At 40.0% G+C, this 22,200-nt stretch overlaps 1 protein-coding gene across 3 annotated transcripts; it reads left to right on the top strand.

Moving 5' to 3' along the window:
• Positions 1–292: 292 nt before the first annotated feature.
• Positions 293–21,473, top strand: LOC103467700 (semaphorin-3F-like). Of its 3 annotated transcripts, none has more exons than XM_008414327.2 (19): positions 293–801; positions 2,819–2,917; positions 3,005–3,141; positions 12,150–12,310; positions 12,417–12,479; positions 12,571–12,690; positions 12,872–12,965; positions 13,688–13,807; positions 13,929–14,074; positions 15,010–15,124; positions 15,209–15,278; positions 15,427–15,571; positions 16,719–16,941; positions 17,022–17,110; positions 17,188–17,229; positions 17,739–17,896; positions 18,924–18,991; positions 19,079–19,206; positions 20,277–21,473. In XM_008414327.2, the coding sequence occupies exons 3-19, from the start codon at positions 3,030–3,032 to the stop codon at positions 20,646–20,648; spliced, it is 2,226 nt and encodes a 741-aa protein (XP_008412549.1). In that variant the 5' UTR covers positions 293–801; positions 2,819–2,917; positions 3,005–3,029; the 3' UTR covers positions 20,649–21,473. The 3 variants fall into 3 exon arrangements, with proteins under 3 accessions (XP_008412549.1, XP_008412551.1, XP_008412548.1); XM_008414329.2 differs by having other exon boundaries at positions 2,824–2,917; XM_008414326.2 differs by lacking the exon at positions 2,819–2,917.
• The last annotated feature ends 727 nt before the right edge of the window (positions 21,474–22,200 follow it).

Raw genomic sequence — 22,200 nt, forward strand, 5'->3', positions numbered from 1 at the left:
CCAGTTAGGAGAAGGCAGAGGAGCTTGGCTTTTTTTTTTATCACACTTTATCTATCTTACATAATGTTACAACATAGTGACAGATTCAAAGAATATGTAAGAAAATAAGAAAAAAATCATAAAAGTTGCAGCTAATTCGACCAGGACAACATTTAAATAGTGCCCGCTATTAAATTTCAGCTTGGAGCCTCATGCAGGCAGGCATGGGTCGGCTGTGCTCCGCCAGCACTGACAGGGTTAATCACACCCATATGGTGCGCTGAGAGGTTTGGTCCAATGCTGCTGTGGGCCAACAGGAGAGGGAAGGCTGGGTGGGGGCAGAACAGAAGGGAGAGGACAGCGGGGCAGATCACTCTCCCAACACCTGCACCTGGTCACTTTGGTTCCCATTCAGTCACCAGTTCAAGTCCGCTTCTCCGATCCGTGGACCAACATCTTGGACACATCACCGATGGTTTAATGGGCAGAAACTTTTGGAGATTGTGGGACAAGCGTTCAGGGATCTGATGCCATTTTCTCTTTCTTTTCTTTTTATTGTTACGCAGAGGAATGCCTTCGGATAAAAGCGACTGATTCGGCATTGTTGTCTTTTTTTTTTTCCTCCCACGGAACTATCAGACCTTTCGGATTGTTTTATTCCTGCGCAGATCTGCTGCTGTAAGACATTGTTTTTTGTTTTGTTTTGTTTTGTTTTGTTTTGTTTCTTTTTTTTCTTTACCAGTTCGGTCTCCAAAGGCGCAAAACGCGCGGAATGCCGCGGTAACATCTCGCAAGTTGTGGCTGTTTTCGCAGAAATCAAAGGTAAGGACATTTAACTTAACCCTGGTTTAACTTTTAACTCGCGTTTGGTTACTCTGTAGCGCAGTCTGTGGTCCTTTAGAAAGCTGGAGTGCGCGTATTTGTCCCGGTTCCTATTTCTGGATGTTGAGTTCACAGGTAAGTGCGCACTCCTCCGCTTATGAAAGAAGCTGAAAGAAATCCTATAATTATTTAAAGGGAAGCCATATATTATTACGGCAGAACTTCAATCTGTCCTGCAGCTCCCACCCAGCACAGAAAACCAACAGAACCGCTGTGCAAATATACCACGAAGTAAGTCCAGCACAGTGGAGCCTCGAGGAGATTTTTATTAGACATTTAAGGAAATGACAAAGAAAATAGAGAGTAAATTTACACCAAAGGTGTAAATTGTACCAAACTATGGTATTCTGTTATGTGATTAGTTTTTATTATGACTCATTAAAAATAATTTCTCAATCTATTATCTTGTCTATGTGACTATGCAGGTGCAACCCCATAAATCGGAATATCTTTAAAACAGTTCATTCATTTCAGTTAATGGCTAATTCACTATGTAGGTTTATTACACTAAAAGTTTTACATTTCACATTTTTATTTCAATCAACTGTGATACCTATTGAGTAAAAGTAAAACAAAAAAAAAGAAAAAAAAAGTCAGAAAATCTGATTTAAATGTTACACGAGACTGGTAAAAACAATTTCAGGAAGTGTTGCATCCATTCTTTTTAGTAGAAAGTTTAGTGGAAGGAAAAAGTTTACTAGAAAACATGCACAAACAAAAAGGAAAGCTACCAGCCTTACTGCCAAAGTAGTACTAGCCCCTGGTTTAACGATTATGACATCATAGAAAATCCCCCATGGGAGACTCCAAACCCAATAATGAAGATGAGCTAACAGCAGCTATTAAAGCAACCTGGGCTACCATAGCAGCTCAACAGAGATCTCCAACACACTATGCCTCATTGATGCCTTAGTCACGCCAAATTATTCCCTTTCAGTAGGCCAACATTTCTTTAAAAAACACTCTTTTATATCCTGTGTTGCATCTAACTCAGCCATAATAATTAAATTAACAGGAATAAATCTCGCTCTGCACTCATCCAATCCATGTAATGTACGAGTTTCACATTTTAAATTGAATTACCGAGCTCATTCTGTGATGTCCTAATTGATTGTGACGCACTAGCGCTTCATTTGCTGCGGCTGTAAAACATCTGATGGAGGGAATCAACGTCAGATTCGCGCCTCGATGCCAGGAAGGTTGCTTAAGGTGCTGCCAGCATGGCCTCTGTTTCTGATTTTCCATCGTGTTCCAGTCGTTTCAGTTTCGACAGAATGTTCAAAACGTCTTTCTCGGGAACATGTTTTCCAGATTACGTGTTGCTGCCAAATTTTTTGTGAAATTACGCTCCTTTTTTTCTCTCTTTTTTTCCTTTTCCAACACCTCCTAATTTCCAGGCGACTGCGGGTCTCATGAGGTTGGAGAAGAAGCCCAGGGGATGGGTTATAGACCCAAGTAAAGCACACCTTAAGGGAGACAATTTAATGGATGTTATGGACTCAGCTTTTAGTATTCATAATTTATATGGGATCCTCTCCAGCAAAGTGCAAATGCATAATGAATGTCTTGARTTACGGTCTAACAGTTGGACTAAGTTTCACAACACGCCGTAACTGTCAGGGATTGTTTCAGCCGGGGTTACCTGCTGCTTTGAACTGTCATGTCCTCCACTCATCAGCTTCAGAGGGCGCTTTGTTGAAAGAAAGAGTGAGGGAGAGCYAGAGGGGAATCATTGATTGGCATGTTCATTGTCTTCTCTGTGCAGGTAAAACGTGAGTGAAATACGTGCTGAACTAAGTGCTGTTTGTAGAAGAATTTGTCCGAGGTGAAGGCTTGGTGATTTTAATCTCGCGTAATTGCCAGACTTCTTGGCCTGGCGAGCTCCGTTTTGCAGTCCTAACACATACCTCACTACATTTACACTCTAAATAAATAATAGGGCTGTCATATTTTCCAGAGCAGGTGTGAAGATTTGGACGTTATTCTCTGCTGCCTAACTACGCGTCTCGTCTGAGAAGGCTGCAGGCCAGGCGTCTGATCAGAGACATCAGAGAGAGTCCGTCCTTYCCTCTTTTTTTTCTGTCTCCCATTTCTCATGGGGCACTCTATAATAACGCTCATTCCTCTTTCTTCTTTTGTCCAGATTTAGATCTCTGTGGGCTACCTGCATGACTGTTACCATGACAGCATCTGGAGCCCAGCTCCTCCTGTTGGCCCTGTGTGTTTACAGAGGCTGGGGCCTGCAGCAGTCTGCGCCRCGGGTTCGCCTCTCCTTCAAAGGTGAGCTCATACATATGAAGTAAACTCCTCTGCCTGCGGGGCTTTTTTTTTTATTATAACAGCTTATTTGTTTGGCTTTTGTCCGGTTAAATCCCTGGCAGACTCGCAAACTTGTTCACACCAGAGGTTTTGCTTCCGTTTTATGAATATGTAAAGAGCGTATTTCCTGCCGCATGTCAAACAGCGGAGCGCTGAAAACAAAAGGTGGATGTTACGTGTGGCTGGTTACGCGTTGTGCCCTTCGACAGAGTTTCTCCCCACACCCTGAAACGCTCACGCACTATGATGTGGCCTGTCAGGCTCTTCTTTGTTGCGATGTCGGGTCACAAGAGAAAAACGCCCGAAACTTGATCTCAGGAGTGAAATGTATACTTTAAAGGGAACATATTGTGAAAATTTCACATTTTGTGCGTTTTTGTACTTCCATTTTGCTTCGAAAAAGCACACTAATGTTTTTTGGCAAWAAGTTCATGTTTTTTGGTGCCTGGAAAACACGCCATTTCAAAAACCTCCTAGTTATTAACTCCCATGTTACGAGAGCTACCCCATTCAAGCCTTTTCCATTATCTAGCAGCAACCCAAGCGGAACTCCAGGACGTTGGCTGCAATGGCTGCTGGAAAAGACAAGTGTTTTGTTGACTTACCTTCCAGAAACGACTTCCTGACTTCTTGTTGATTGTGCAAGACGCTCTACTAATGCTTTTCAAACATGTACAGTTATATAATTGCATCTGTTTGCAGCCCTTTTATGTTTAAGTGTAAACATTGAGTTTGGGGGCATGGCCAGGAGCAGCTTATTGGGATTTAATGTGACAAGACGCCCTAGTTCAGCTCAAAATAGGCAGAACTGAGCAAACTAAAATATCATTATCTGAGAATGATTTTGTGTAAACCTGTTTTGTGTAGCCTATAGACCTATCCTAACCTGTTCAAGGAACGATAATAGGTCACCTTTAAGATGTTAAAGACTTGGCTTCCAGGTTTAAAGCTGAGATGGGAAGAATTGGGTTTTTTTGAAGCCTTTTTTTTGTGCAGGTATTTGGGATTTTCCCCTTGTTCTCGGCTCACCTGCRCTCATTAACTCTGATGGCAGAGATTTTTCCTCACAAATATGAGGACGACACCTTTGATCAAAACAATGCCAGATGATTACTGTTATTTCTGCCTCCCTGTCATGGTGTCACATCAAGTTGCGGGAAGGGCTCCACGTGTAAGAACACATGCCCGACGCTGCGCGGACGTGCAAATGAGAGGTGTGGATCAGATTTATAACATTCTGGAGTGCTTTGATGTGCAGCTGATTCGGGAGGCTTTGGTTTCAAAATAAGGTCTAGACAGTGTCTTATCTTGTAGTAGTGCATAGATTCAGTGATAAAAATGTATGATTTACATTTTAAAAGGGAATCTGAGACAGATTAGAGGTAATCAYGAGATCTGTGGTTGACAGAAACACTGGCGGTGTACGTGCAAGGCTGCTGTGCATTCTTCTGATTTTGTAACACTGACAACAGCTGTCCACATGCTGCGGATAGCTGCAGAGACAGATCCATCCTAGTCCTGAGAGAGTAATGGCCATGCTTTTTTATGTGACCTTTAACACTAATCCCTCTCCCGGTAAATAKCTTAGCAGGGTGTTTTTGGAGCTCGGTGCACACAGTAGTTGATGGATCAATCGCACAAGTTTGGTCTTGAATTTGCTCCTTCTCACACTCATGTAAACTCCAAAGTGTTAAAAGCAGACCAATTTGGGTCGTATTTTTCTAACCCAGCTCTGGGTCTTATAAGACAACATCAATGTGTTTTGATTTAACACCACAGGRAGTTTGACCCAGAATATTGGGATTGARGTTCAACCCAATATTCTGGGTCATAATACAAGGTTTCCCCCGTAAAACTTGTTAAGTCTGGTGGTTGGGCACCAGGACAGTCATTCATCCAGCTGCTTCTCGTGTTTTTGAGTTAAAAAATGTTTAAAGTTGACAGAAAATTTGAAAATATCCCTAATTAATTATGTGTTATTGAAAGATACACCAACTATAAAGTCTTAAAAAATGCCAACATAAAAAAAAAAAAACTTAAATAAAGAAACAATGCCTAGCCTGGTAGCCGCCAGGCTTATAATACACTAAGGGAAACCCTGTAACGTATACTAACATAGGCAAAGGGCAGTAAGAGATTCTCATGGTGTAATAACCAGGCCTGTTGCAACAGGCTATACACCAATGAATCACATGATAAATTAAAACAAGCTGAATAATTTCCATTTGAATAATTTATTGTTGTTGTTTTTTTCCTTTTCTCTTTCTGAATAACAAAAGTCTTCAGTCTGGTGCTTTGGTCTCAACTAGCCGTTTTTTTGTAGAACAGTTTTGTTTACAGAGATTTATGATTAATTTTACYCATTTTGTCTGTTGTTTGGTTTATTTATTTTGGATATTTAAAATGTCCTTCRATTTCAGTGTTAAATGTTCAATCGAATTTAACGTTTATTGAACTTTTAGAATGTCTTCTTGCATCATTATGCCATTACTGTTATGTYAGTTGAAAATAGTCAATATTATTGTGTACTGTAATAATTTTTGGGACAATTTATTGTCCAGCAAAATTTGTTATTGTGACAGAAATAGTGATAAACCACCATGGCTCCATTGTACAGTGGGTCCCAGCCTATTCGCTGTTTCATTATTCACTAATTCACCCACTCACAAGTTTTTCTGTGCAATATAACTGCAAATTTCTGGAGGCCCATTGTACACATAACAAAATTTAAAACAGATGGGATTCRATTATCCCCAAATACTGGCTTTGTAAACTATAACATCTGATTCAAGTCAAAATATAGGATGAACTCCTGCATTAATTTAGTTTTATAGTAATTTTTGTGCAGAACAGCACACCTCTCTGCTGTGCTGATCTTTATAGAGAAAATTCAGATTAAAAGTACTTAATTATTMTCCAGGAAAATCAAATAATTAAAAATGTATGTGTACCTTATAGTTTCTGCCACCTTCAAAGCGCAGCTCGTCCTCTGACTTACAGCTCTCAAGCTTCTGCCTTACAGAGCAGCCCTTCTCCACGACGGCCACACTCAGCTCCTTCAGACTAGCCAGAAGCAATTAGCAAACACCTGGTGGGACGGCACATCTGCTGAGCTCATTATAAGAGCTAAATCTCAGTGCAACGCTGGTTAAACTTTGTTAAAGAGTTAATAGAGGAGCAATGTTGTGATGACTTCCTGAAAGTGGAGTTTCAGAAACAGCAGGAGTTTTTAAAGAGACAGAGACCCAATTTTAAGATGTTAGATTACAAAGTCAAATTTCTTTTAAGTCATAATCGATATATAGAAAATTTTTATAGCAACATCAAGTTCACATAGTTACTTGATTGTGCTATAAAGTGATGCTATGTGCCTAGAAAATATATAATGCTGCCCCCTTAAGCTGTAGAATATAGTCTCTGGATAGTCAGGTTTATGAAGATAACTCGACTATCCTACCTGGTAGATCTATCAGGTTAGCCTTTGGTACAACATATGGTTATATGGTGAAGAGGATTTGTGCTAAAAATACAGAATGATGTAGTCAAGACAAACAGATGGTGCTCAGGGTGTAGAAAGAAAAASTGTTATGTAAGTTTCAAATTTTACTCAGAAAGTTTAGCTTGAATGCTGGTTGTGAATCAGTGTTCTACCTTTACAAAAATCTATMATATTTAACCTAGAATTTCATAAAATTCAATTAAAGTGCACCTTTCTGTCCTTTGCCATCAGAAGAAGAGTCAGGTATGGTGTACGTAGGTTTTTCATATGCTGTTTCAAATTCATGGAATTGTTTTAATCTGTTTCATTTGGACAATCTGTTTTTTAATGAAAGATAACAAAGGTTTTTATTTTCTTGTAAAAGTATGTAAATTGGAAGTGAGATTTAGAAAATCCACTTGAGCATCTGTCTCAAAATATCTGCACATTTTGAGGTCAACAAACCCAAATACTCATCACAATGTTTGCAAGAGACATATCATTTTAGWCTTTTAGTTGCTGCCTTCAAACATAAATGTCATAAAGATTTACAGATTTAAAACGTTTAATGTTCAGCTTGTGCTGAGGCTTAAATAAGCAGTCAACACTTTTTAGCGGGAATCTATTTTGACTTTRTGGCTCATTAGTTGGTCAAAATGTTGAACATAGCTAGGACTATAGGTTGCGCTAGCTAATTAGCATGAAAAAAAAGCTAATTATTTGGACGGGATCAGAAGGTACCCATGCTGTAGTGGGTTTGAACTCCGTCTCCATCCGTTTCAGTCACTTTGCCATTGTGTGTTTGGGCAGGACACTTCAGCTGCGTTGCCTGCTGGTGGTGGTCATCGGGTCCTGTGGCGCCAATTGATTGAATCTGTCTGCCTCAGGGCAGCTGTGGCTACCGTCAGTGTGTGAATGTGTGTATGAATGACTGACTGTTGTGGAGTGGTTTAGAGTCCTTTGACTTATACTATACAAGTACCAATTAATTCAACCCACTGACATTAATTTTATTACTCAGCATAATTAACCTTGTGACGAATTGAGTGCAGATCGCCATTAGCGTCGCACAAACTGGATAAGCTGTCATTTAATCAGTTCCGTGACACCATGACGTAGAAGSTAGATCGTCATACACTTTAACAGTGTGACAGYCTGACTTAGCCGTTAGCCAGTCAGACCATCGTCAAGGAACKGGGCGTGTTTTGCTGGTGACTGCAGCTAAACCCTGCTTTAAATACACATAGAAATCASGACAATAAATGTGTAGCCATCAAGTTAACATTAGAAACTATTTATTGACTTTATTTTGTGTCGCATCTTGTAGCGTATGCCGAACTGACCAAACGTCGCGGACGTCTTAAAGCGCATGCGCACTCCCTGCACGTATGCTAGAACACGGAGCCGTTACGAGCTGGAACGTGGTCCCACAGTAAAGTTCGTGTCGACATGCAGCACAAACGCACACAAAAATGCGCTCAAGCGACAACTTACTTTTTGATCAGCTCGAACTGGCGCTGTTCATCGCGGCTGCCTCAGTTGTCATATCCATCCTGTCAAACATTTTCCTGGTTAAAATTTTCAAACGGGGCTATTTACAGAGGGAATCACATGATGGCGTAATGATGTCGTCAGAACGCATTGTGTATTTTTGGTCACCGGTTTGTTTATTTATTTCAATTTTCTTATGATTATTTTTATTTTGTATACCTTGTTAAGAGTTTACTTGAATTAGAAGCAATTGTTTAGTGTTGTTTTTCCTGTCTGAGAAAATGATCTGGTCTCTTCTTGATGTATCAACCTTCCAAACCACTCAGGTGTTCTGGTTCTGGTCAGCTCTACTTCCCCAGAACCGGAACCAAACATGGAGTTTCCAAGCATCACAAATCTGGAATTTTTACTTTTACTAGAGAAACTTTATGATGAAGAACTCTTAGTGAAATTGGATATTCTACCCACTGAGAGTAACTTCAGTTAATGAAGGACATGTTTGTTCAACACTGTGTTTCTGTAGTTTCTGTTAAAGTCTCTGAAGTCTTATATGAAAGAAACTGATTTGGAAAAATGTTTATTTGGCCAGATTTTTTGCCATTTTGTAATTATGTTATTTACATGAATCATTTTGGTCTTAAAAATACCAACATTTCCACATAATTTAATTTTTGGTCTGCCTGATTATGTCACTTTTAAATATAAAATATTGATAATTTGATCAGTTGGGTTTTCTTTTTACTGAATACTTTTTACTCTTAGTTGAGTCATTTCTTGGATGGTTACTTGAGTAAAAATATCTTAAAGTAGTTTCTACTTTTAATTGAGTACAATTTTTGGATAGTCTACCCACCTCTGATGATTTTACTGAAGGGATTTGACAAAATCTAATGTTAATTGCTTGTTTCATAATTGGCATTATGTTTTTATGATGAAAAGCACTTTGAACTTCTTTTTGCTGAAATGTGCTATACAAATAAGCTTGCCTTGACTTGACTTCTCTTACTTAACACATTGAGCCATAACTTTTGACCCAATATTTGCTTGGTCTGTCCTAGATTTGGGTTGAGAAATGACCCTGTAGATTCTGTGTGTGCACTGAGCTCTCACACTCAGCCACTTGTTAAAGGTTTTAGATCAACTCTCAGGTTTTAGTCATAAAGCAGCAATTCTGTGGACCCTTCCCCCTAGAACAGAATAAAACCCAGTGAGGTTAGGGTTTAGTCTCCAACTGTTTTCTGCTACTCCCAGGATTTATTGTTCATTGTTTGTGACAGCAAGCCCCTTTGTTCCTGGAGGCGCCTGTGGAGGAGGTTTCGGGGCGGCTGGAGGACATGTGACTCTTCTGAGCGATCCTGCCGGACTGACTGACACTCTGAGGCCACATGTGGTCTGCAGAGGACAAGGACTTCATGTTGATTTTCAGGAAGTTGGGTCAATTAAGCAGATTTAAAAGGAATTAGCTGAAGCTCGTTTGATTTGTTGGTCCAGCGTTGCTAGAAAGCAGAACGTGCTGTGTAACTTGAGCCGTGTTTTAGAATCTCGTACCCTCACTGTGCTGTCACCAGGCGGTTCATACAGGAGATGGGTCTGGGACTAAGTGGTTCTGGTCATTATAGTGACTCGGTGACAATACGCTGGTAACCTGAGAGTTCATAGTGGGCCCCATACTGGACTTCCCAGTATGTCCTTCCCAGTGTTTCCCCTATCGATGTCAGAATGTTGTCAGACGATAAGTGTTTGCTGAATGTTTACCAGATGATGGCAGGACATTGTTTGCTATTTTTGGCGAACAGAGACGAGTACAGGGGTGCGGCGTCGCTGCATTTAGCCCGTTCGGTGAATCCACCATGACTGTGTTGGAGCTCGGCCATTGGGACTTGTTATCCTGTGGGAACAGAGCTGGACTCTGAGACTCCGTCCCGCTTCGACCGGAGATCCGACTGCGAGGCTTATTTTAGTGGCACCTCCACTGCATCCTGTTAACACAGGCCTCAAAAGGAAGATGGCAGGCCCTTTGATGTAAATAAAGATTGCGCTTCCTCTTGAGTCCCTGTAAGCCTGCTTCTGAGGGTCTCCCAGAACATTTGTCATTGTTTAAGCCTGCTGTCTTTAACATGCCTCCGTCACGTTGCAGGGAGCACATATGGTGGTCAATATTTCAGACATGCCACAAATGTGTGTGTGGGTGTGTGTTGGGGTGCTTTTTATGTCTTTAATCTGATGGAATGAATGGGAGAATTGTTAAAGGGAACCTATTATGCTTTCTTTTAAACAAGTTAGGTCAGCTGTATGGTCTATACAAAACATGTTCATTGCATTTCTGGCACAAAGTCATTCTCAGAGGATGAGATTTTACCTGATCAATTCTGCCTATTTTGAACTGCTTCCAGAAAGAGCTGTTTTAGGGTCCTGTCACTTTTATGCAAATTATCAGTTGCTGGCTACAGACCCAGCAGCTTATGTCAAAACACGTGTCTTTTCCAACAGCCATTGTACCAACTATAATTAAAGCTGAACAGAAGAAAGTTTTTAAAAAGTAGCTGAAAACCCTGTTAGGGCAATTTACCTATAACTGGAATATTGTATATTTAATTAAACATATTTAATTATTGTATGTTTCATGAAATTATCAACATTTTGTATAAACTGTAATATATTTTCATTGCTGTTTATGTTATATTTGAATGATTTCTACTGCATAATGTGTGTTTTAGCAATGGACTCCAGGAAGAGCAGCTGGGTCCTATTCAGAATGAGCCATTATAGGGTTCTGCCACTTTTATGCAAATAAGCGGTTGCTGGCCACGCCCACAATAGTTTCTGAATATTAACATCAAAACACTTGTCTATTCCAACAGCCGTTGTACCAACTATAATTAAAGCAAAACAGAATAAATTTTTTAAAAAGAACCTGAAAAGCATTTTATGAGCAGTGTGCAGTGGATTGTTTAATTTATCAACATTTTGTATGAACTGTAATTAATTTTCCTTGCTGTATTTGAATGATTTCTACAGTATGATGTGCGTTTTAATTATGGATCTCAAGAAGAGTAGCTGTGCATAAAAAAAATAGACAAACAAACAACATAGCAATCAAACCAGTTGACCAGCTCCACTCTGGTTGCTAGGTGAGGAGCTGGGATCAGATGGGGTTGCTAGGCAACGAGGCAGTGCTCGCAGGTTGTAACTTAGGATTTTTTTTATTTAGCGCTCACCTGTTTCTAGAACCAGTAAACCCCCATATGGAAGGATAAAAATGTGCAAAAAAATGATGTTTTGGCATATCAGTCTCCCTTTAAAAGCTCTGCATGAGACTCTACAATGAGGTCAGTTGGGGTTGCTAGGCAATGAGCCAGTGCTTGCAGATTGTGACTTAGGATCTTGAAACGGCTAATTTTCCAGACACCAAAACACATTAACTTATTGCCAAAAAAAATGGTTGTTGTTCTTTTTTATTTAGCACTCAATTCTTTATAGAACCAGTAGAAATCCAAATGGAGGCACAAAAACGTGCAAAAAATGAAGTTTTGCATAATAATCTCCCTTCAAAAGTTCAATCAAAGCTTTTAGGAGAACAAAAAAAAGAGAAACACTTTCCACTGCTGCAAGTCTTAACAGGTTATGCTCTGCTGAACACAGACCTGATCTTAAGAATTAGCTGTGAGTTCGACTGACCACGTTTCCTAAGGGAGCCACGCGGCTTTTCCTCCAACTCCACAAGGCATGCACTGCTTTAGACCCAATCAGACACCAGAGCACATAAAATATTGAGATCTTAAAAGCGAATATGCTTTTTCAAAACGCTCAATGTTGAGTCATATTTAATAAGTGACACACATTTTCCAAAAAAAAAAACCTTGAGTGTGTTGTTTCAGGGACCATAAGTTCATCCAAGTTGGTAATGAAAATATGTTAAAGGCATAAGGGGAATAGCATGAGTGCTCTGCCTCCAGCCGAAGTCCTTTTTTTAAACATTACTGTAACATTTTCCACACAGAACTCATGGACACAAAAGCAGCGCGACCCTTCAGTTTTTCCTTCAACACCAGCGACTACCGAATCCTCCTCATGGATCAGGACCAGGGCCGCCTCTACCTGGGCAGTCGGGAGTACCTGGTTGCTCTGGACATGCACAACGTCAACAAAGAACCGCTTATAGTGCGTTCAAGCTCTCTTCTTAAATCCACTCCGCTATTTGGCATGTGGTCCTAAATCTCTGAGTAGTGCAGTGATCCTAATTTGTGGTGTTTTTTCTCTAATGCAGATCCACTGGCCAGCCTCTGCAAAGAGAAAGGGAGAATGCCAGATGACAGGAAAGGGTAGACAGGTGGGATCTTGTGCTCATATAAAAATTAATCCTTCTTTCCAGATGCTGCAGCAATGTTTGAATTCCATTTATCTTACTCCTCTTTGTCCAGGGTGAATGTGCCAACTTTGTGAGGTTGATTGAGCCGTGGAACCGCACCCACCTCTACACCTGCGGCACAGGGGCGTACCAACCCATCTGCACATTCATCAACCGAGGCTGGAGGGCAGAGGTGAACACGGCATTTACAGATCCCCAAGTGGGATTTACAGCAAAACGCCCCAAGCAGCGCAGACCTGGAGAGCTTTGTCTTGCTAAATATTTCAGGACGGCAAACTGGGACACTGATTTGTTTATGATTTTCCGCTATGCTCTATTTTTATGCACACACTCTCTCTGATCTGCCTCTGCAGGACTACCTGTTTAGACTGGTGTCTGGTTATATGGATTCAGGGAAGGGAAAATGTTCCTATGATCCCAAGCAGGAGAATGTTGCAGTTTTGATCAGTAAGAAGAATGCCTGACTAAAGCTACATTCACACTGCAGCCTGACGTGACCCAATTACGATTTTTTTTTGTCAAATCGGATTTTTTTTTTTTTGGCGTGGTCATTCACACTTCCAAACATACCCGACCTGTATGTGTTCTCCAGTGTGAACTGCAAACGACCTGAAAGTGTCCCGCATGCGCAGTAGAGGGTGCAATGATGTCAAACGGAGAGAGAGCGTGTTCAGTGTTTTGCCAACAGCCATAAAGAAGAAGAAGAAGTGCTCAGTGTTTGCGGAAGTAAACATGGATGCTAACGGTGTAGCTTATTTTAGGATTTTAAAAGTTGTTGTCCGACCGGAGCAGCACATTAACAACTTAATCCTCATTATAGTCCGCCATGGTTGTTGTTTTACTTCGCGCTTGGGCGTATCAGGGCGCAGAATAGTGACGTTTGTCGAGCATTAGTGACATTAGTGACTATKGGATGAACGAGAYCTAGCCGTTAGATCACATTTGAATGGGATACGAATCGGATGTCCAAGCAGCCTGGGTCGCATTCRAAAAAAATCCAAGCTGTGTTGTTTARACTGTCGTGAAAAGATCAGATACAGGTCGCATTACGTCAAAAAAAATAAAAAATAAATAAAAATCGGAATTGGGTCACTTCAGGCTGCATTAGACGCAGAAAAAACGCGCCCAACCTGGTCAGTAAATGGTGGAGTCTTTGTGTGTCTTTACAGACGGAAACCTGTACGCAGGTGTACATATTGACTTTATGAGCACAGACGCTGCTTTATTTAGGACCATGGGAGGGAGGACAGCAATCAGGACGGAGCAGTATGATTCCAGGTGGCTCAACGGTGAGTAAGTGTGGGTGTGAAGAAGTAAAACGCCAATGATTACACGTTCTAGATCCTCTCATTTCATTTTGACAACCACTCGTTTCAATCCTCGTTCTGCTTTTCTGCTTTTATCCTCCAGAGCCGGTGTTTATCCAGATCCAGCAGATCCCTGACAGTGCAGAAAAGAATGATGACAAGCTTTACTTCTTTTTCCGGGAGAAGAGTCTAGACACCAGTGGTGGGGCGAGCCCCACGGTTTTAGCCCGGGTGGGGAGAGTGTGCCTGGTAAGCAGAACCATGCTACTAACCAAATTACTCCATGGACATTTTCACATCTTTTCATGCTACAACCACAAACCTCTTGAGTATTTTATTTGATGGAGGGACATGCTGCATAAATGTGATGTGGAAGGAAACGGTTGTAGTTTCCAATGTTTCTCTAATAGTAACGATCTGAAAAATCACTTTATGAGCAAATAGAGTGTGAATATTAAGGTCAGGACCAAAACAATCCACCTCTACCAACAAAGTTCTRTTGAATAGCTGTTTCTCCAYGATTTTGTGATTGTTTTAGTGTTTTAWTTTGCAACCAAACTTACAGATATTGTGGTAAAAATCAATATTTTACATATTCTTGTACTTCCATTTGGGTCTCAATGATTTTTAAAAACAGTCCAAGCATTTWAAWAAATCATCTGTTTTGTGGCAATAAGTTGACGTTTGTTGGTATTGTTTCAAAACTTCTTGATTGTTGAATCATGCTACGCCGTTACCTAGCAATCCAAGCGGAGCTCCAGCACATTTGGTCAGCTGGTTTTACTGCTGTATGCGCTGTACAATGGCTGATGAAAAAGACGAGCAGCCAATAAAACGGTAAAGTGTGTTATTGTTGGGATTTTGGTGGTTGTGCAGGAGGCTCCACTTCTGCTTCTCAAACATGTACTGTTGTATAATTGCGTATCTGTTTGAAACCATTTTCACATGTGAGTGTAAACATTGAGTTGGGGCGGGGGTCGTGGCCAGCAGCAGCTTATTAGGCTTTAAAGTGACAAGAGGCCATTAAAACAGCTCATTCTGAAAGAAGCAGACTAAAATCTCATTATCTAAGAATGATTTTGTACAAAAAATGTAATGAACATGTTTTGTAAAGTCTACAGACCTAACCTGTTCAAGAAAGGACACTAGTCACCTTTAGTTATGTCTTTATATTTATCTTGCAGAATGATGAAGGAGGACAGAAATCCCTGGTGAACCGCTGGACGACGTTCCTGAAGGCGCGTCTTGTCTGCTCGGTTATAGGAGMCGACGGAGTCGAGACGTCATTTGATGAACTACGTAAAGCCCTGAGAAAATTGTCTCCAATTTCGTGTTAGCTGTTTGACTATGTTCTTAATGAAATGCATGTCATTGTTTTTCCAGGAGACGTGTTCATTCAACCAACACAGGATGAAAGAAACCCCATGGTGTACGCTCTGTTCACCACAGCCGGGTGAGTCATTTTCTGGAATCCAGGTTCACAAATTCAAAGTAATTTCTTTGTTTTATCAACACATTTTTGTGGCTAATTTATTCTCTAATTTCATGGGTTGGGCTTGCCACCTTTCTTTTTTAATATTTGTTGCTTGTTTTTGCTGAAGCTCTGTGTTTAAGGGCTCAGCGGTTTGCGTATACTCAATGGCTGACGTCCGCAACGTCTTCAACGGACCGTTTGCCCACAAGCACGGCCACAACTACCAGTGGACGGAATATACTGGGAAGATTCCCTATCCACGGCCTGGAACAGTAAGTTTCACTCTCATTGTCTTCACAGAGAAATACGACAAGAAAGAGCAATAAGAATTCAGCTTCTATGCACCACAAATCTAGAACAAACTTCCAGATAATTGCTTAAAAAAAAGCCAAAATATTGAGTGCCTCTAAATCCAGGCTAAAACCCCACCGGTTTAAAGTTGCGCTTGAAACATAATCAATTAAATATTAATCAATAACTTGATGTGTAATGACTGAATTGTTGACTATGTGTTCTATGACTTTGTATTTTTGTGTTTTTATGATGTAAAACACTTTGAAATGCCTGAACTATGCTATACTAATAAACTTGATTGATTGATTGATTGATTGAATAATCCATAAGGTGGGATACTTAGAAAACACTAATACACTGTTTATAAAATGTAGATTATTAAAAGTAATTGACATAGAAAAACCATTTATAGCTTTAATTCTTTACAAACCCAAAATAATTACCAAAAAACATTCAAAAATTGTCTAAGGAGGAAATTTATCAGCTAAGGCGAGATTAAATGTTCTCAATTAAAAAAAATACAAAATCAACTTCAGATGTAAAATGTTTGTGTATCAATAAGTGGAGTAAAATTTGAACATTGTCCAATCATAAAACTGTTCAAATGATCATATAAAGTTATGATTATTGCTGGATACTATATCAGGGTTCCCCCCAGTGCTTTATAAGCCTGGCGGGCCACCAGGCTTTACTTGTACCCCCACCAGGCTAAGCATTGCTTATTTATTTAAGTATTTTTAAAATGTTTGCATTTTTTAATACTTTATAGTTGGTGTTCATGTGTTAATGATATTTAAAATTTCTTGTCAACTGTAAACATTTTTAACTCTAAAACACGACATGCTGCCCTAGTGCCCCAACCACCGGTCTTATCATCCAATGTAATTAAAATGAAATGGATACTAGATTGATGGGTTAACTAGTAAATACAAGTTAAGTTGTTATGTAAATGTAATATGACATAGGTGGTTAAGGAGGAGAAATATTGATAAGTTTATACTTCCATCCACTCTCTTGAATATTTAAGACAAAAGTTTTGACATTGTTACATGTTGTAAGTATTTTTGCACATATTCAAGATGACACTGATGCAATCAAATCTTTTTTCCTCCCTCTTGCATAAAGTGTCCAGGAGGAACCTTCACTCCAGGCATCCAGTCGTCCAAGAACTTCTCTGATGAAGCTGTGAATTTCATCCGCTCACATCCCCTCATGTTTCATTCAGTGTATCCTATACATCGCCGCCCCCTGGTGGTGAAAACCGGCGTGGACTACCGGTACACGGCCCTTGTGGTCGACCAGGTGGACGCAGTGGATGGGCGCTATGAGGTCCTATTTTTAGGCACAGGTGAAATAGCAGCAGGACAGATGGTTGTAGTGTGTTTTCATTGAGAAAATGTTAATAATCAACATTAATGTTGCTTTTAGACCGAGGAACAGTGCAAAAAGTCATCGTTTTGCCCAAAGACCCAACAACCATGGAGGAACTGACTCTAGAAGAAGTTGAGGTTTTTCGGGTATGTCTCTGTTTGCCTGAGTTCATTCAATCACAATAACCAAAGACGTTTAAGTAATTTTCTTTATTAAATTACAGACCAGAGTTCCTGTTAAAACAATGAAGATTTCTTCAAAAAGAGTAAGCTTTTTTTATTCTTCATACTGGAGACACTGCAGGTTCTCGCAAAAGTATTCGTACCGCTTTAACTTTCCATATGTTGTCTTTGAAAACACACTCCTCTTGGTAACACATGGTGGTGGCAGCATGAGGCTGTGGGGATTCTTCGGAGACAGAAAATCTGGTTAGAGTTAATGAACAGTAATTAAATGAAGAACTATCCTGGAAGAAAACCAGTTTGGGGTTTTAATAGACTGGAGCAGAGGTTTTCTTTCCATCAAGATAACAACCGTAAACATAAAACTGGAGCTATTATATTATGTTTTTTAAACTAAACATTTGTGAGTTTGGCCCTTGATCCAATCACAGACATTGAAGTTTGCAGTTGAGATGTGTCAAAAAATGTTCTCTAAATATTAAAATGTTCAGAAGGTATGAATACTTTCGCTATGACCTTTGTTTACATGCATCTACTGCCTTCAAGTCATAGCCTCTTTGAGTTGAGCCCGTTTTTGTTTATGTTGCTACAGCAACAGCTATACGTGTCGTCGGACGCGGGGCTGACGCAGGTGTCGTTGCACCGCTGCGGCGTGTATGGCAGGGCCTGCTCTGACTGCTGCCTGGCCCGCGACCCCTACTGCGCCTGGGATGGAGAGAGCTGCTCTGCCTTCACCCCATCCACCAAAAGGTTTAGATCACCTCATGTTATCACTGTGCAGTTATGTTGGGTTTACTGAAACACACCTGACAGTCCGATAGACTCGGTTCAATTGAGGAGCAAAGCCACGACACTTGTTACATTTTCGGCTGGTGCGGTTCACTTTCACACGGCACTGGGTCAAACGAACCAAACTCTTTGAAAAACCTGTTTCACACTTGGAAAAAAACAAAATCTTACCACGTATTTCTGGTCCAGATATCTTAGTACACTTGAAATAAGACAAACTAACTTACAAGTAGCGTTTTAGAAAGATAGAGAGGCTGGTTTTCAGTAAGTAATACTTAATATTGATGAAAATGTAGTTGTTCTTTTGGCAGATAAATTAACTTATAACATGGGAAATATACCTTGTTATAAGTTAAATAATCTGCCAATAGAACAAGTGCTTTTTCATCAATAATAAGGAATTATTTACTTAAAACAAGTCTTGCTAAAACATTAACTGTAAGTTACTTTTGTCTTATTTCAAGTTTAGTAAGATAGTTGCACTAGAAACTAGACCAGAAATACTTGGTAAGATTTGGTGTTTTTGCAGCGCGCCCTCCTCACCTGTGGCGGCGCCACATCAAGAACCACTGAAGGGAACAGGACAAAAAACTCAGAAGACAAGAGTTGAACTTCTTTCTTGACGAAATGTAAAGAAAATGTAGTGGTGTTGGATTTTAGCGGTTTCGCTTTTGTTTTTGGTAAAAGTCGAGCCATTTCTCCCTCTAGCACTAGACTCCCAGCTTGTGTTTTAGTTGTATTTACCCAGAATCCTCTGCGCAATAGTCTGCTTCCTGCTTTTGGAGCGGCCTCCGGTCCACTTGGCGTTTATATATACTTAAGAGTTCACTTAGGTTTGTAGGGGCACCAGAGTTAACTTTTTTGATCTGAATCAGAGTTTGATTACAACACTTCCCCAAGCAAACCGGACTTTCCATCCAACCAACTAGAGTTTGACTAAAGTGGATTAAAAAAGACTGGTGTGGATGATTACTGTTGCTTGTTTTAGGAGGAGCAGAAGACAGGATGTAAAGCACGGTGATCCACTAAGACAGTGCAGGGGCTTTAATGCCAAAGGTAAGATGGAGGTTTCAATTGTTAAATATCATGAATATTTTGTTGTTTTTAATTTTAAGTCATTTTCTTTTCTGTCTACGTGTGCAGTGGAGAAACGTCTGAGAGAGACGGTGCAGTTTGGGGTGGAGGGCAGCAGTACCTTCTTGGAGTGCCAGCCTCGCTCCCCTCAGGCCACAGTCAAGTGGCTTTTCCAGAGGGAAGGAAAGAGGAAAGTGGTGAGGAAGTAAAATGTATTCATTGCAAGTTTAATAAGAAAAGACAAATCAAAAAAATAGCGGTTGAAGTTTGGCTGAAGTCACGATTCAGTGATTTCAGTCTGAACCTCCTACCTTGTGTTCTGGCAGAAAACCCTGTTACCAATGTTGACAAGAATAACTGACATTTCTCAAAAATGATGATAAAAACAGGACAAATTGTACTTATTCCAACCACTTAACTGCTGTGAGAAAGGAAAAATCCTCAAGCTACAGATTTTAGCTGTAGCTCTTTTCTATTAATTTAGGTTTCATGTGACACACCAAAACTACAAATGGCTGTCAAAAAAAAAGAAAATTTTTTAAAGTTTGACATGCAAACCAAATTCTGAATTATTGTTTTTTCAAAAAAAAAAAAAAAATTTGTAATCCGACCTGTATCTGATATTTTCATGACAGTCTGAAAAACAGATTTTTTTTATTTTTATAATTTTTTTACCCTAATGCGACCCGGGCTGCTTGGTTGTCCGATACGTATCCGATCTTCTCAAATGTGACCTGAATTTTAACGGTCAGGTCGCATTTAGCCGAACAAAACGTTACTGTTCTGCGTCCTGATACGTTTGAGCGGAAAGAAAAACAACAACATGGCGGACGATAATGAGGATTAAGTTGTTAATGTGCTGCTCCGGTCGGACAACAACTTTAAAATCGTAAGCTACACTCCACCGTTAGCATCCATGTTTACTTCCGCAAACACTTAACATTTCTTCTTCTTCTTCTTTTTTATGGTGGTTGGTAAAACACTGAGCACGCTCATTGCGCCCTCTACTGCGCATGCGGGACACTTTCAGGTCGATTGATGTTCACAGTGGAGATCACATACAAATCGAAAGTGTGAACGACCACACCAAAAATAATCACATTTTACAAAAAAATTGGAACTGTGTCACTTCAGGCTGCAGTGTGAACATAGCATAAATGTGTTGAATACTTTTTTATGCTGCTGATGCTTTGTTGCATCAATCGTTAGGTGTTTAATTATTACAAGGATATAAATCTAAACTTGTTGCTCATTCTTTAACCTGTAGCTGAATCGTGTTGGAGGAGTTCTGAAAACCAACCAGGGAATCCTCCTGAAGTCTCTCAACCAATCAGACGCGGGGCTCTACCACTGCCTCGCCACCGAGAACAACTTCAAGCACACCGTGGCACGCGTGGCTTTGCGCATCCTGGACCGGGACATCGTTTTGGCACTAACCGCTCAGGACGAGGACGAGGAGCCAAAGACCCGCCAAGCGGGGGCGTACCCTCAGTCGCCCGTCGCCTCCACACCTTTCCCTCCTGAGATCAGACTGATTAACCAGTACTGCCAGTCCTACTGGGACCAAGTCAACCCCAAGCAGCAGCGGAAGCGCACTAACCGCAGGCACACAGAAAGTCAGGACCAAGGTCTCGGTTAGGCGGCAGGACGGTCCAACACCGGTCTGTCTGGACTTTATGCTGGACGTTTTAGTTCGACACACGTTTGGGTGTCACTTCCACTCATTTGGGGCGGGTGACGCCGTTGTTTTATCATTAAAGTGTTGTTGGTTTTCAAGTTTCAACCCAGTAAATCCATATTAAATATAGTTTACACTACTGATGACCACATTCTAAATGATGCCATAGTTACCAAACAGCAGCTTTATTACAGTGTATAATAATGTTACTGTTCTTAAAAAAATAAAAGAACTGTTCAGTGGAACAAAGCACACATTTCACATAAACTTGGTGTTCTTTGCAAAAAAAAGGCTGAATGCAATAATGCAAATGATAAGCCTATAGTTACACAGGTATGCTTTCCTTTAAGTATCTCCAAACAGAAGTGTAATATATTAATTGTGAATATAATATTAACAGTCATGACCTGTTGTTTTGGTTTCCCTGTATTGTATGATGCTATCATGTTGATATAAATGCATATTTTTGCATGCATACTGTCGTTGTTCGTTGTACATTTCATGGTTGCTCTCTTGTTGTGTTCTGATGTTGGTGAGTTGTAACGTTAAGCTAATTCCATTGGATGTTGATATTTACTGCCCTCCCATTACTGTCCTGTGCTTTGGTGACCTGCAGTATGTGAGTAGTGAAGTTCTGTGTAGCGTACAGTGTTCTTCTTCCAGTTATGCACTTTGTTGTTGGTGGCATTCATGGGAAATGGGGATCTTTGCACAGATGTATGACAAGAACTGATTTTTTTGTTTTTTTTATGTACAGTATGCGATAAAAATGGGAGCGAACCTGGATCGATGTAGTATTGCTTGTTATTCTGTCATCCTACACTGTATCTAGAAATTTTGTCAGCAAGGAGACAAAACACCAATTTACGGAAATCGGGGGCGGAGGGGAAGAAGTTCTGACTTTAATCTAAAAATTCTCAGAATTCTTTCTTAAAATTTTAAAATTTTCATTTTAATTTCAGAATTCAGAGAAAAGTCAGAATTCTTAATTTTTTCTTAGAATTCTGTCCTCAATGTCAGAATTCTACCATTTTTACTTGTTTTGTTACAGATAGAAACATTGCTGCATATCTATATTTGTGTTGATAGATGATAAACGGTTTATTTACCATGAAAGCATCTAGTGATTGTTTTAGAGTCTTATCAAAGATAAATTGTCCCAGTAATTATTGCGATAAACGATAATATTGTTGTTCTGAGACCATTTTCAAGTGATATATTCATAATGACATAATAATGCAAGTTCGCCTTCTCTTAAACTTTCATTTTCTAAAGAACTCTTAACGCTGCTACTGGGAGATATTTTAAATATCCAAAATAAATCACAACCAAAAATAATGGAAAATAAAAAAGCACCACAAAAACTGTAAATAAAATGGATTATGATGCATCTGCAAACAAAAATTGACCAGTAAATGTTAAGGTTTTTTCTCATGGCCGTTTCAAGGATAAACACAAAAGCTCTCATGTCTTTCCCCTTTTGAAGAGTGGCTGAAACAAATGGGCCTCTGTG

Source organism: Poecilia reticulata, linkage group LG7 (assembly GCF_000633615.1).
Source record: "Poecilia reticulata strain Guanapo linkage group LG7, Guppy_female_1.0+MT, whole genome shotgun sequence".
NCBI classification, from domain to species: Eukaryota; Metazoa; Chordata; class Actinopteri; order Cyprinodontiformes; family Poeciliidae; genus Poecilia; species Poecilia reticulata.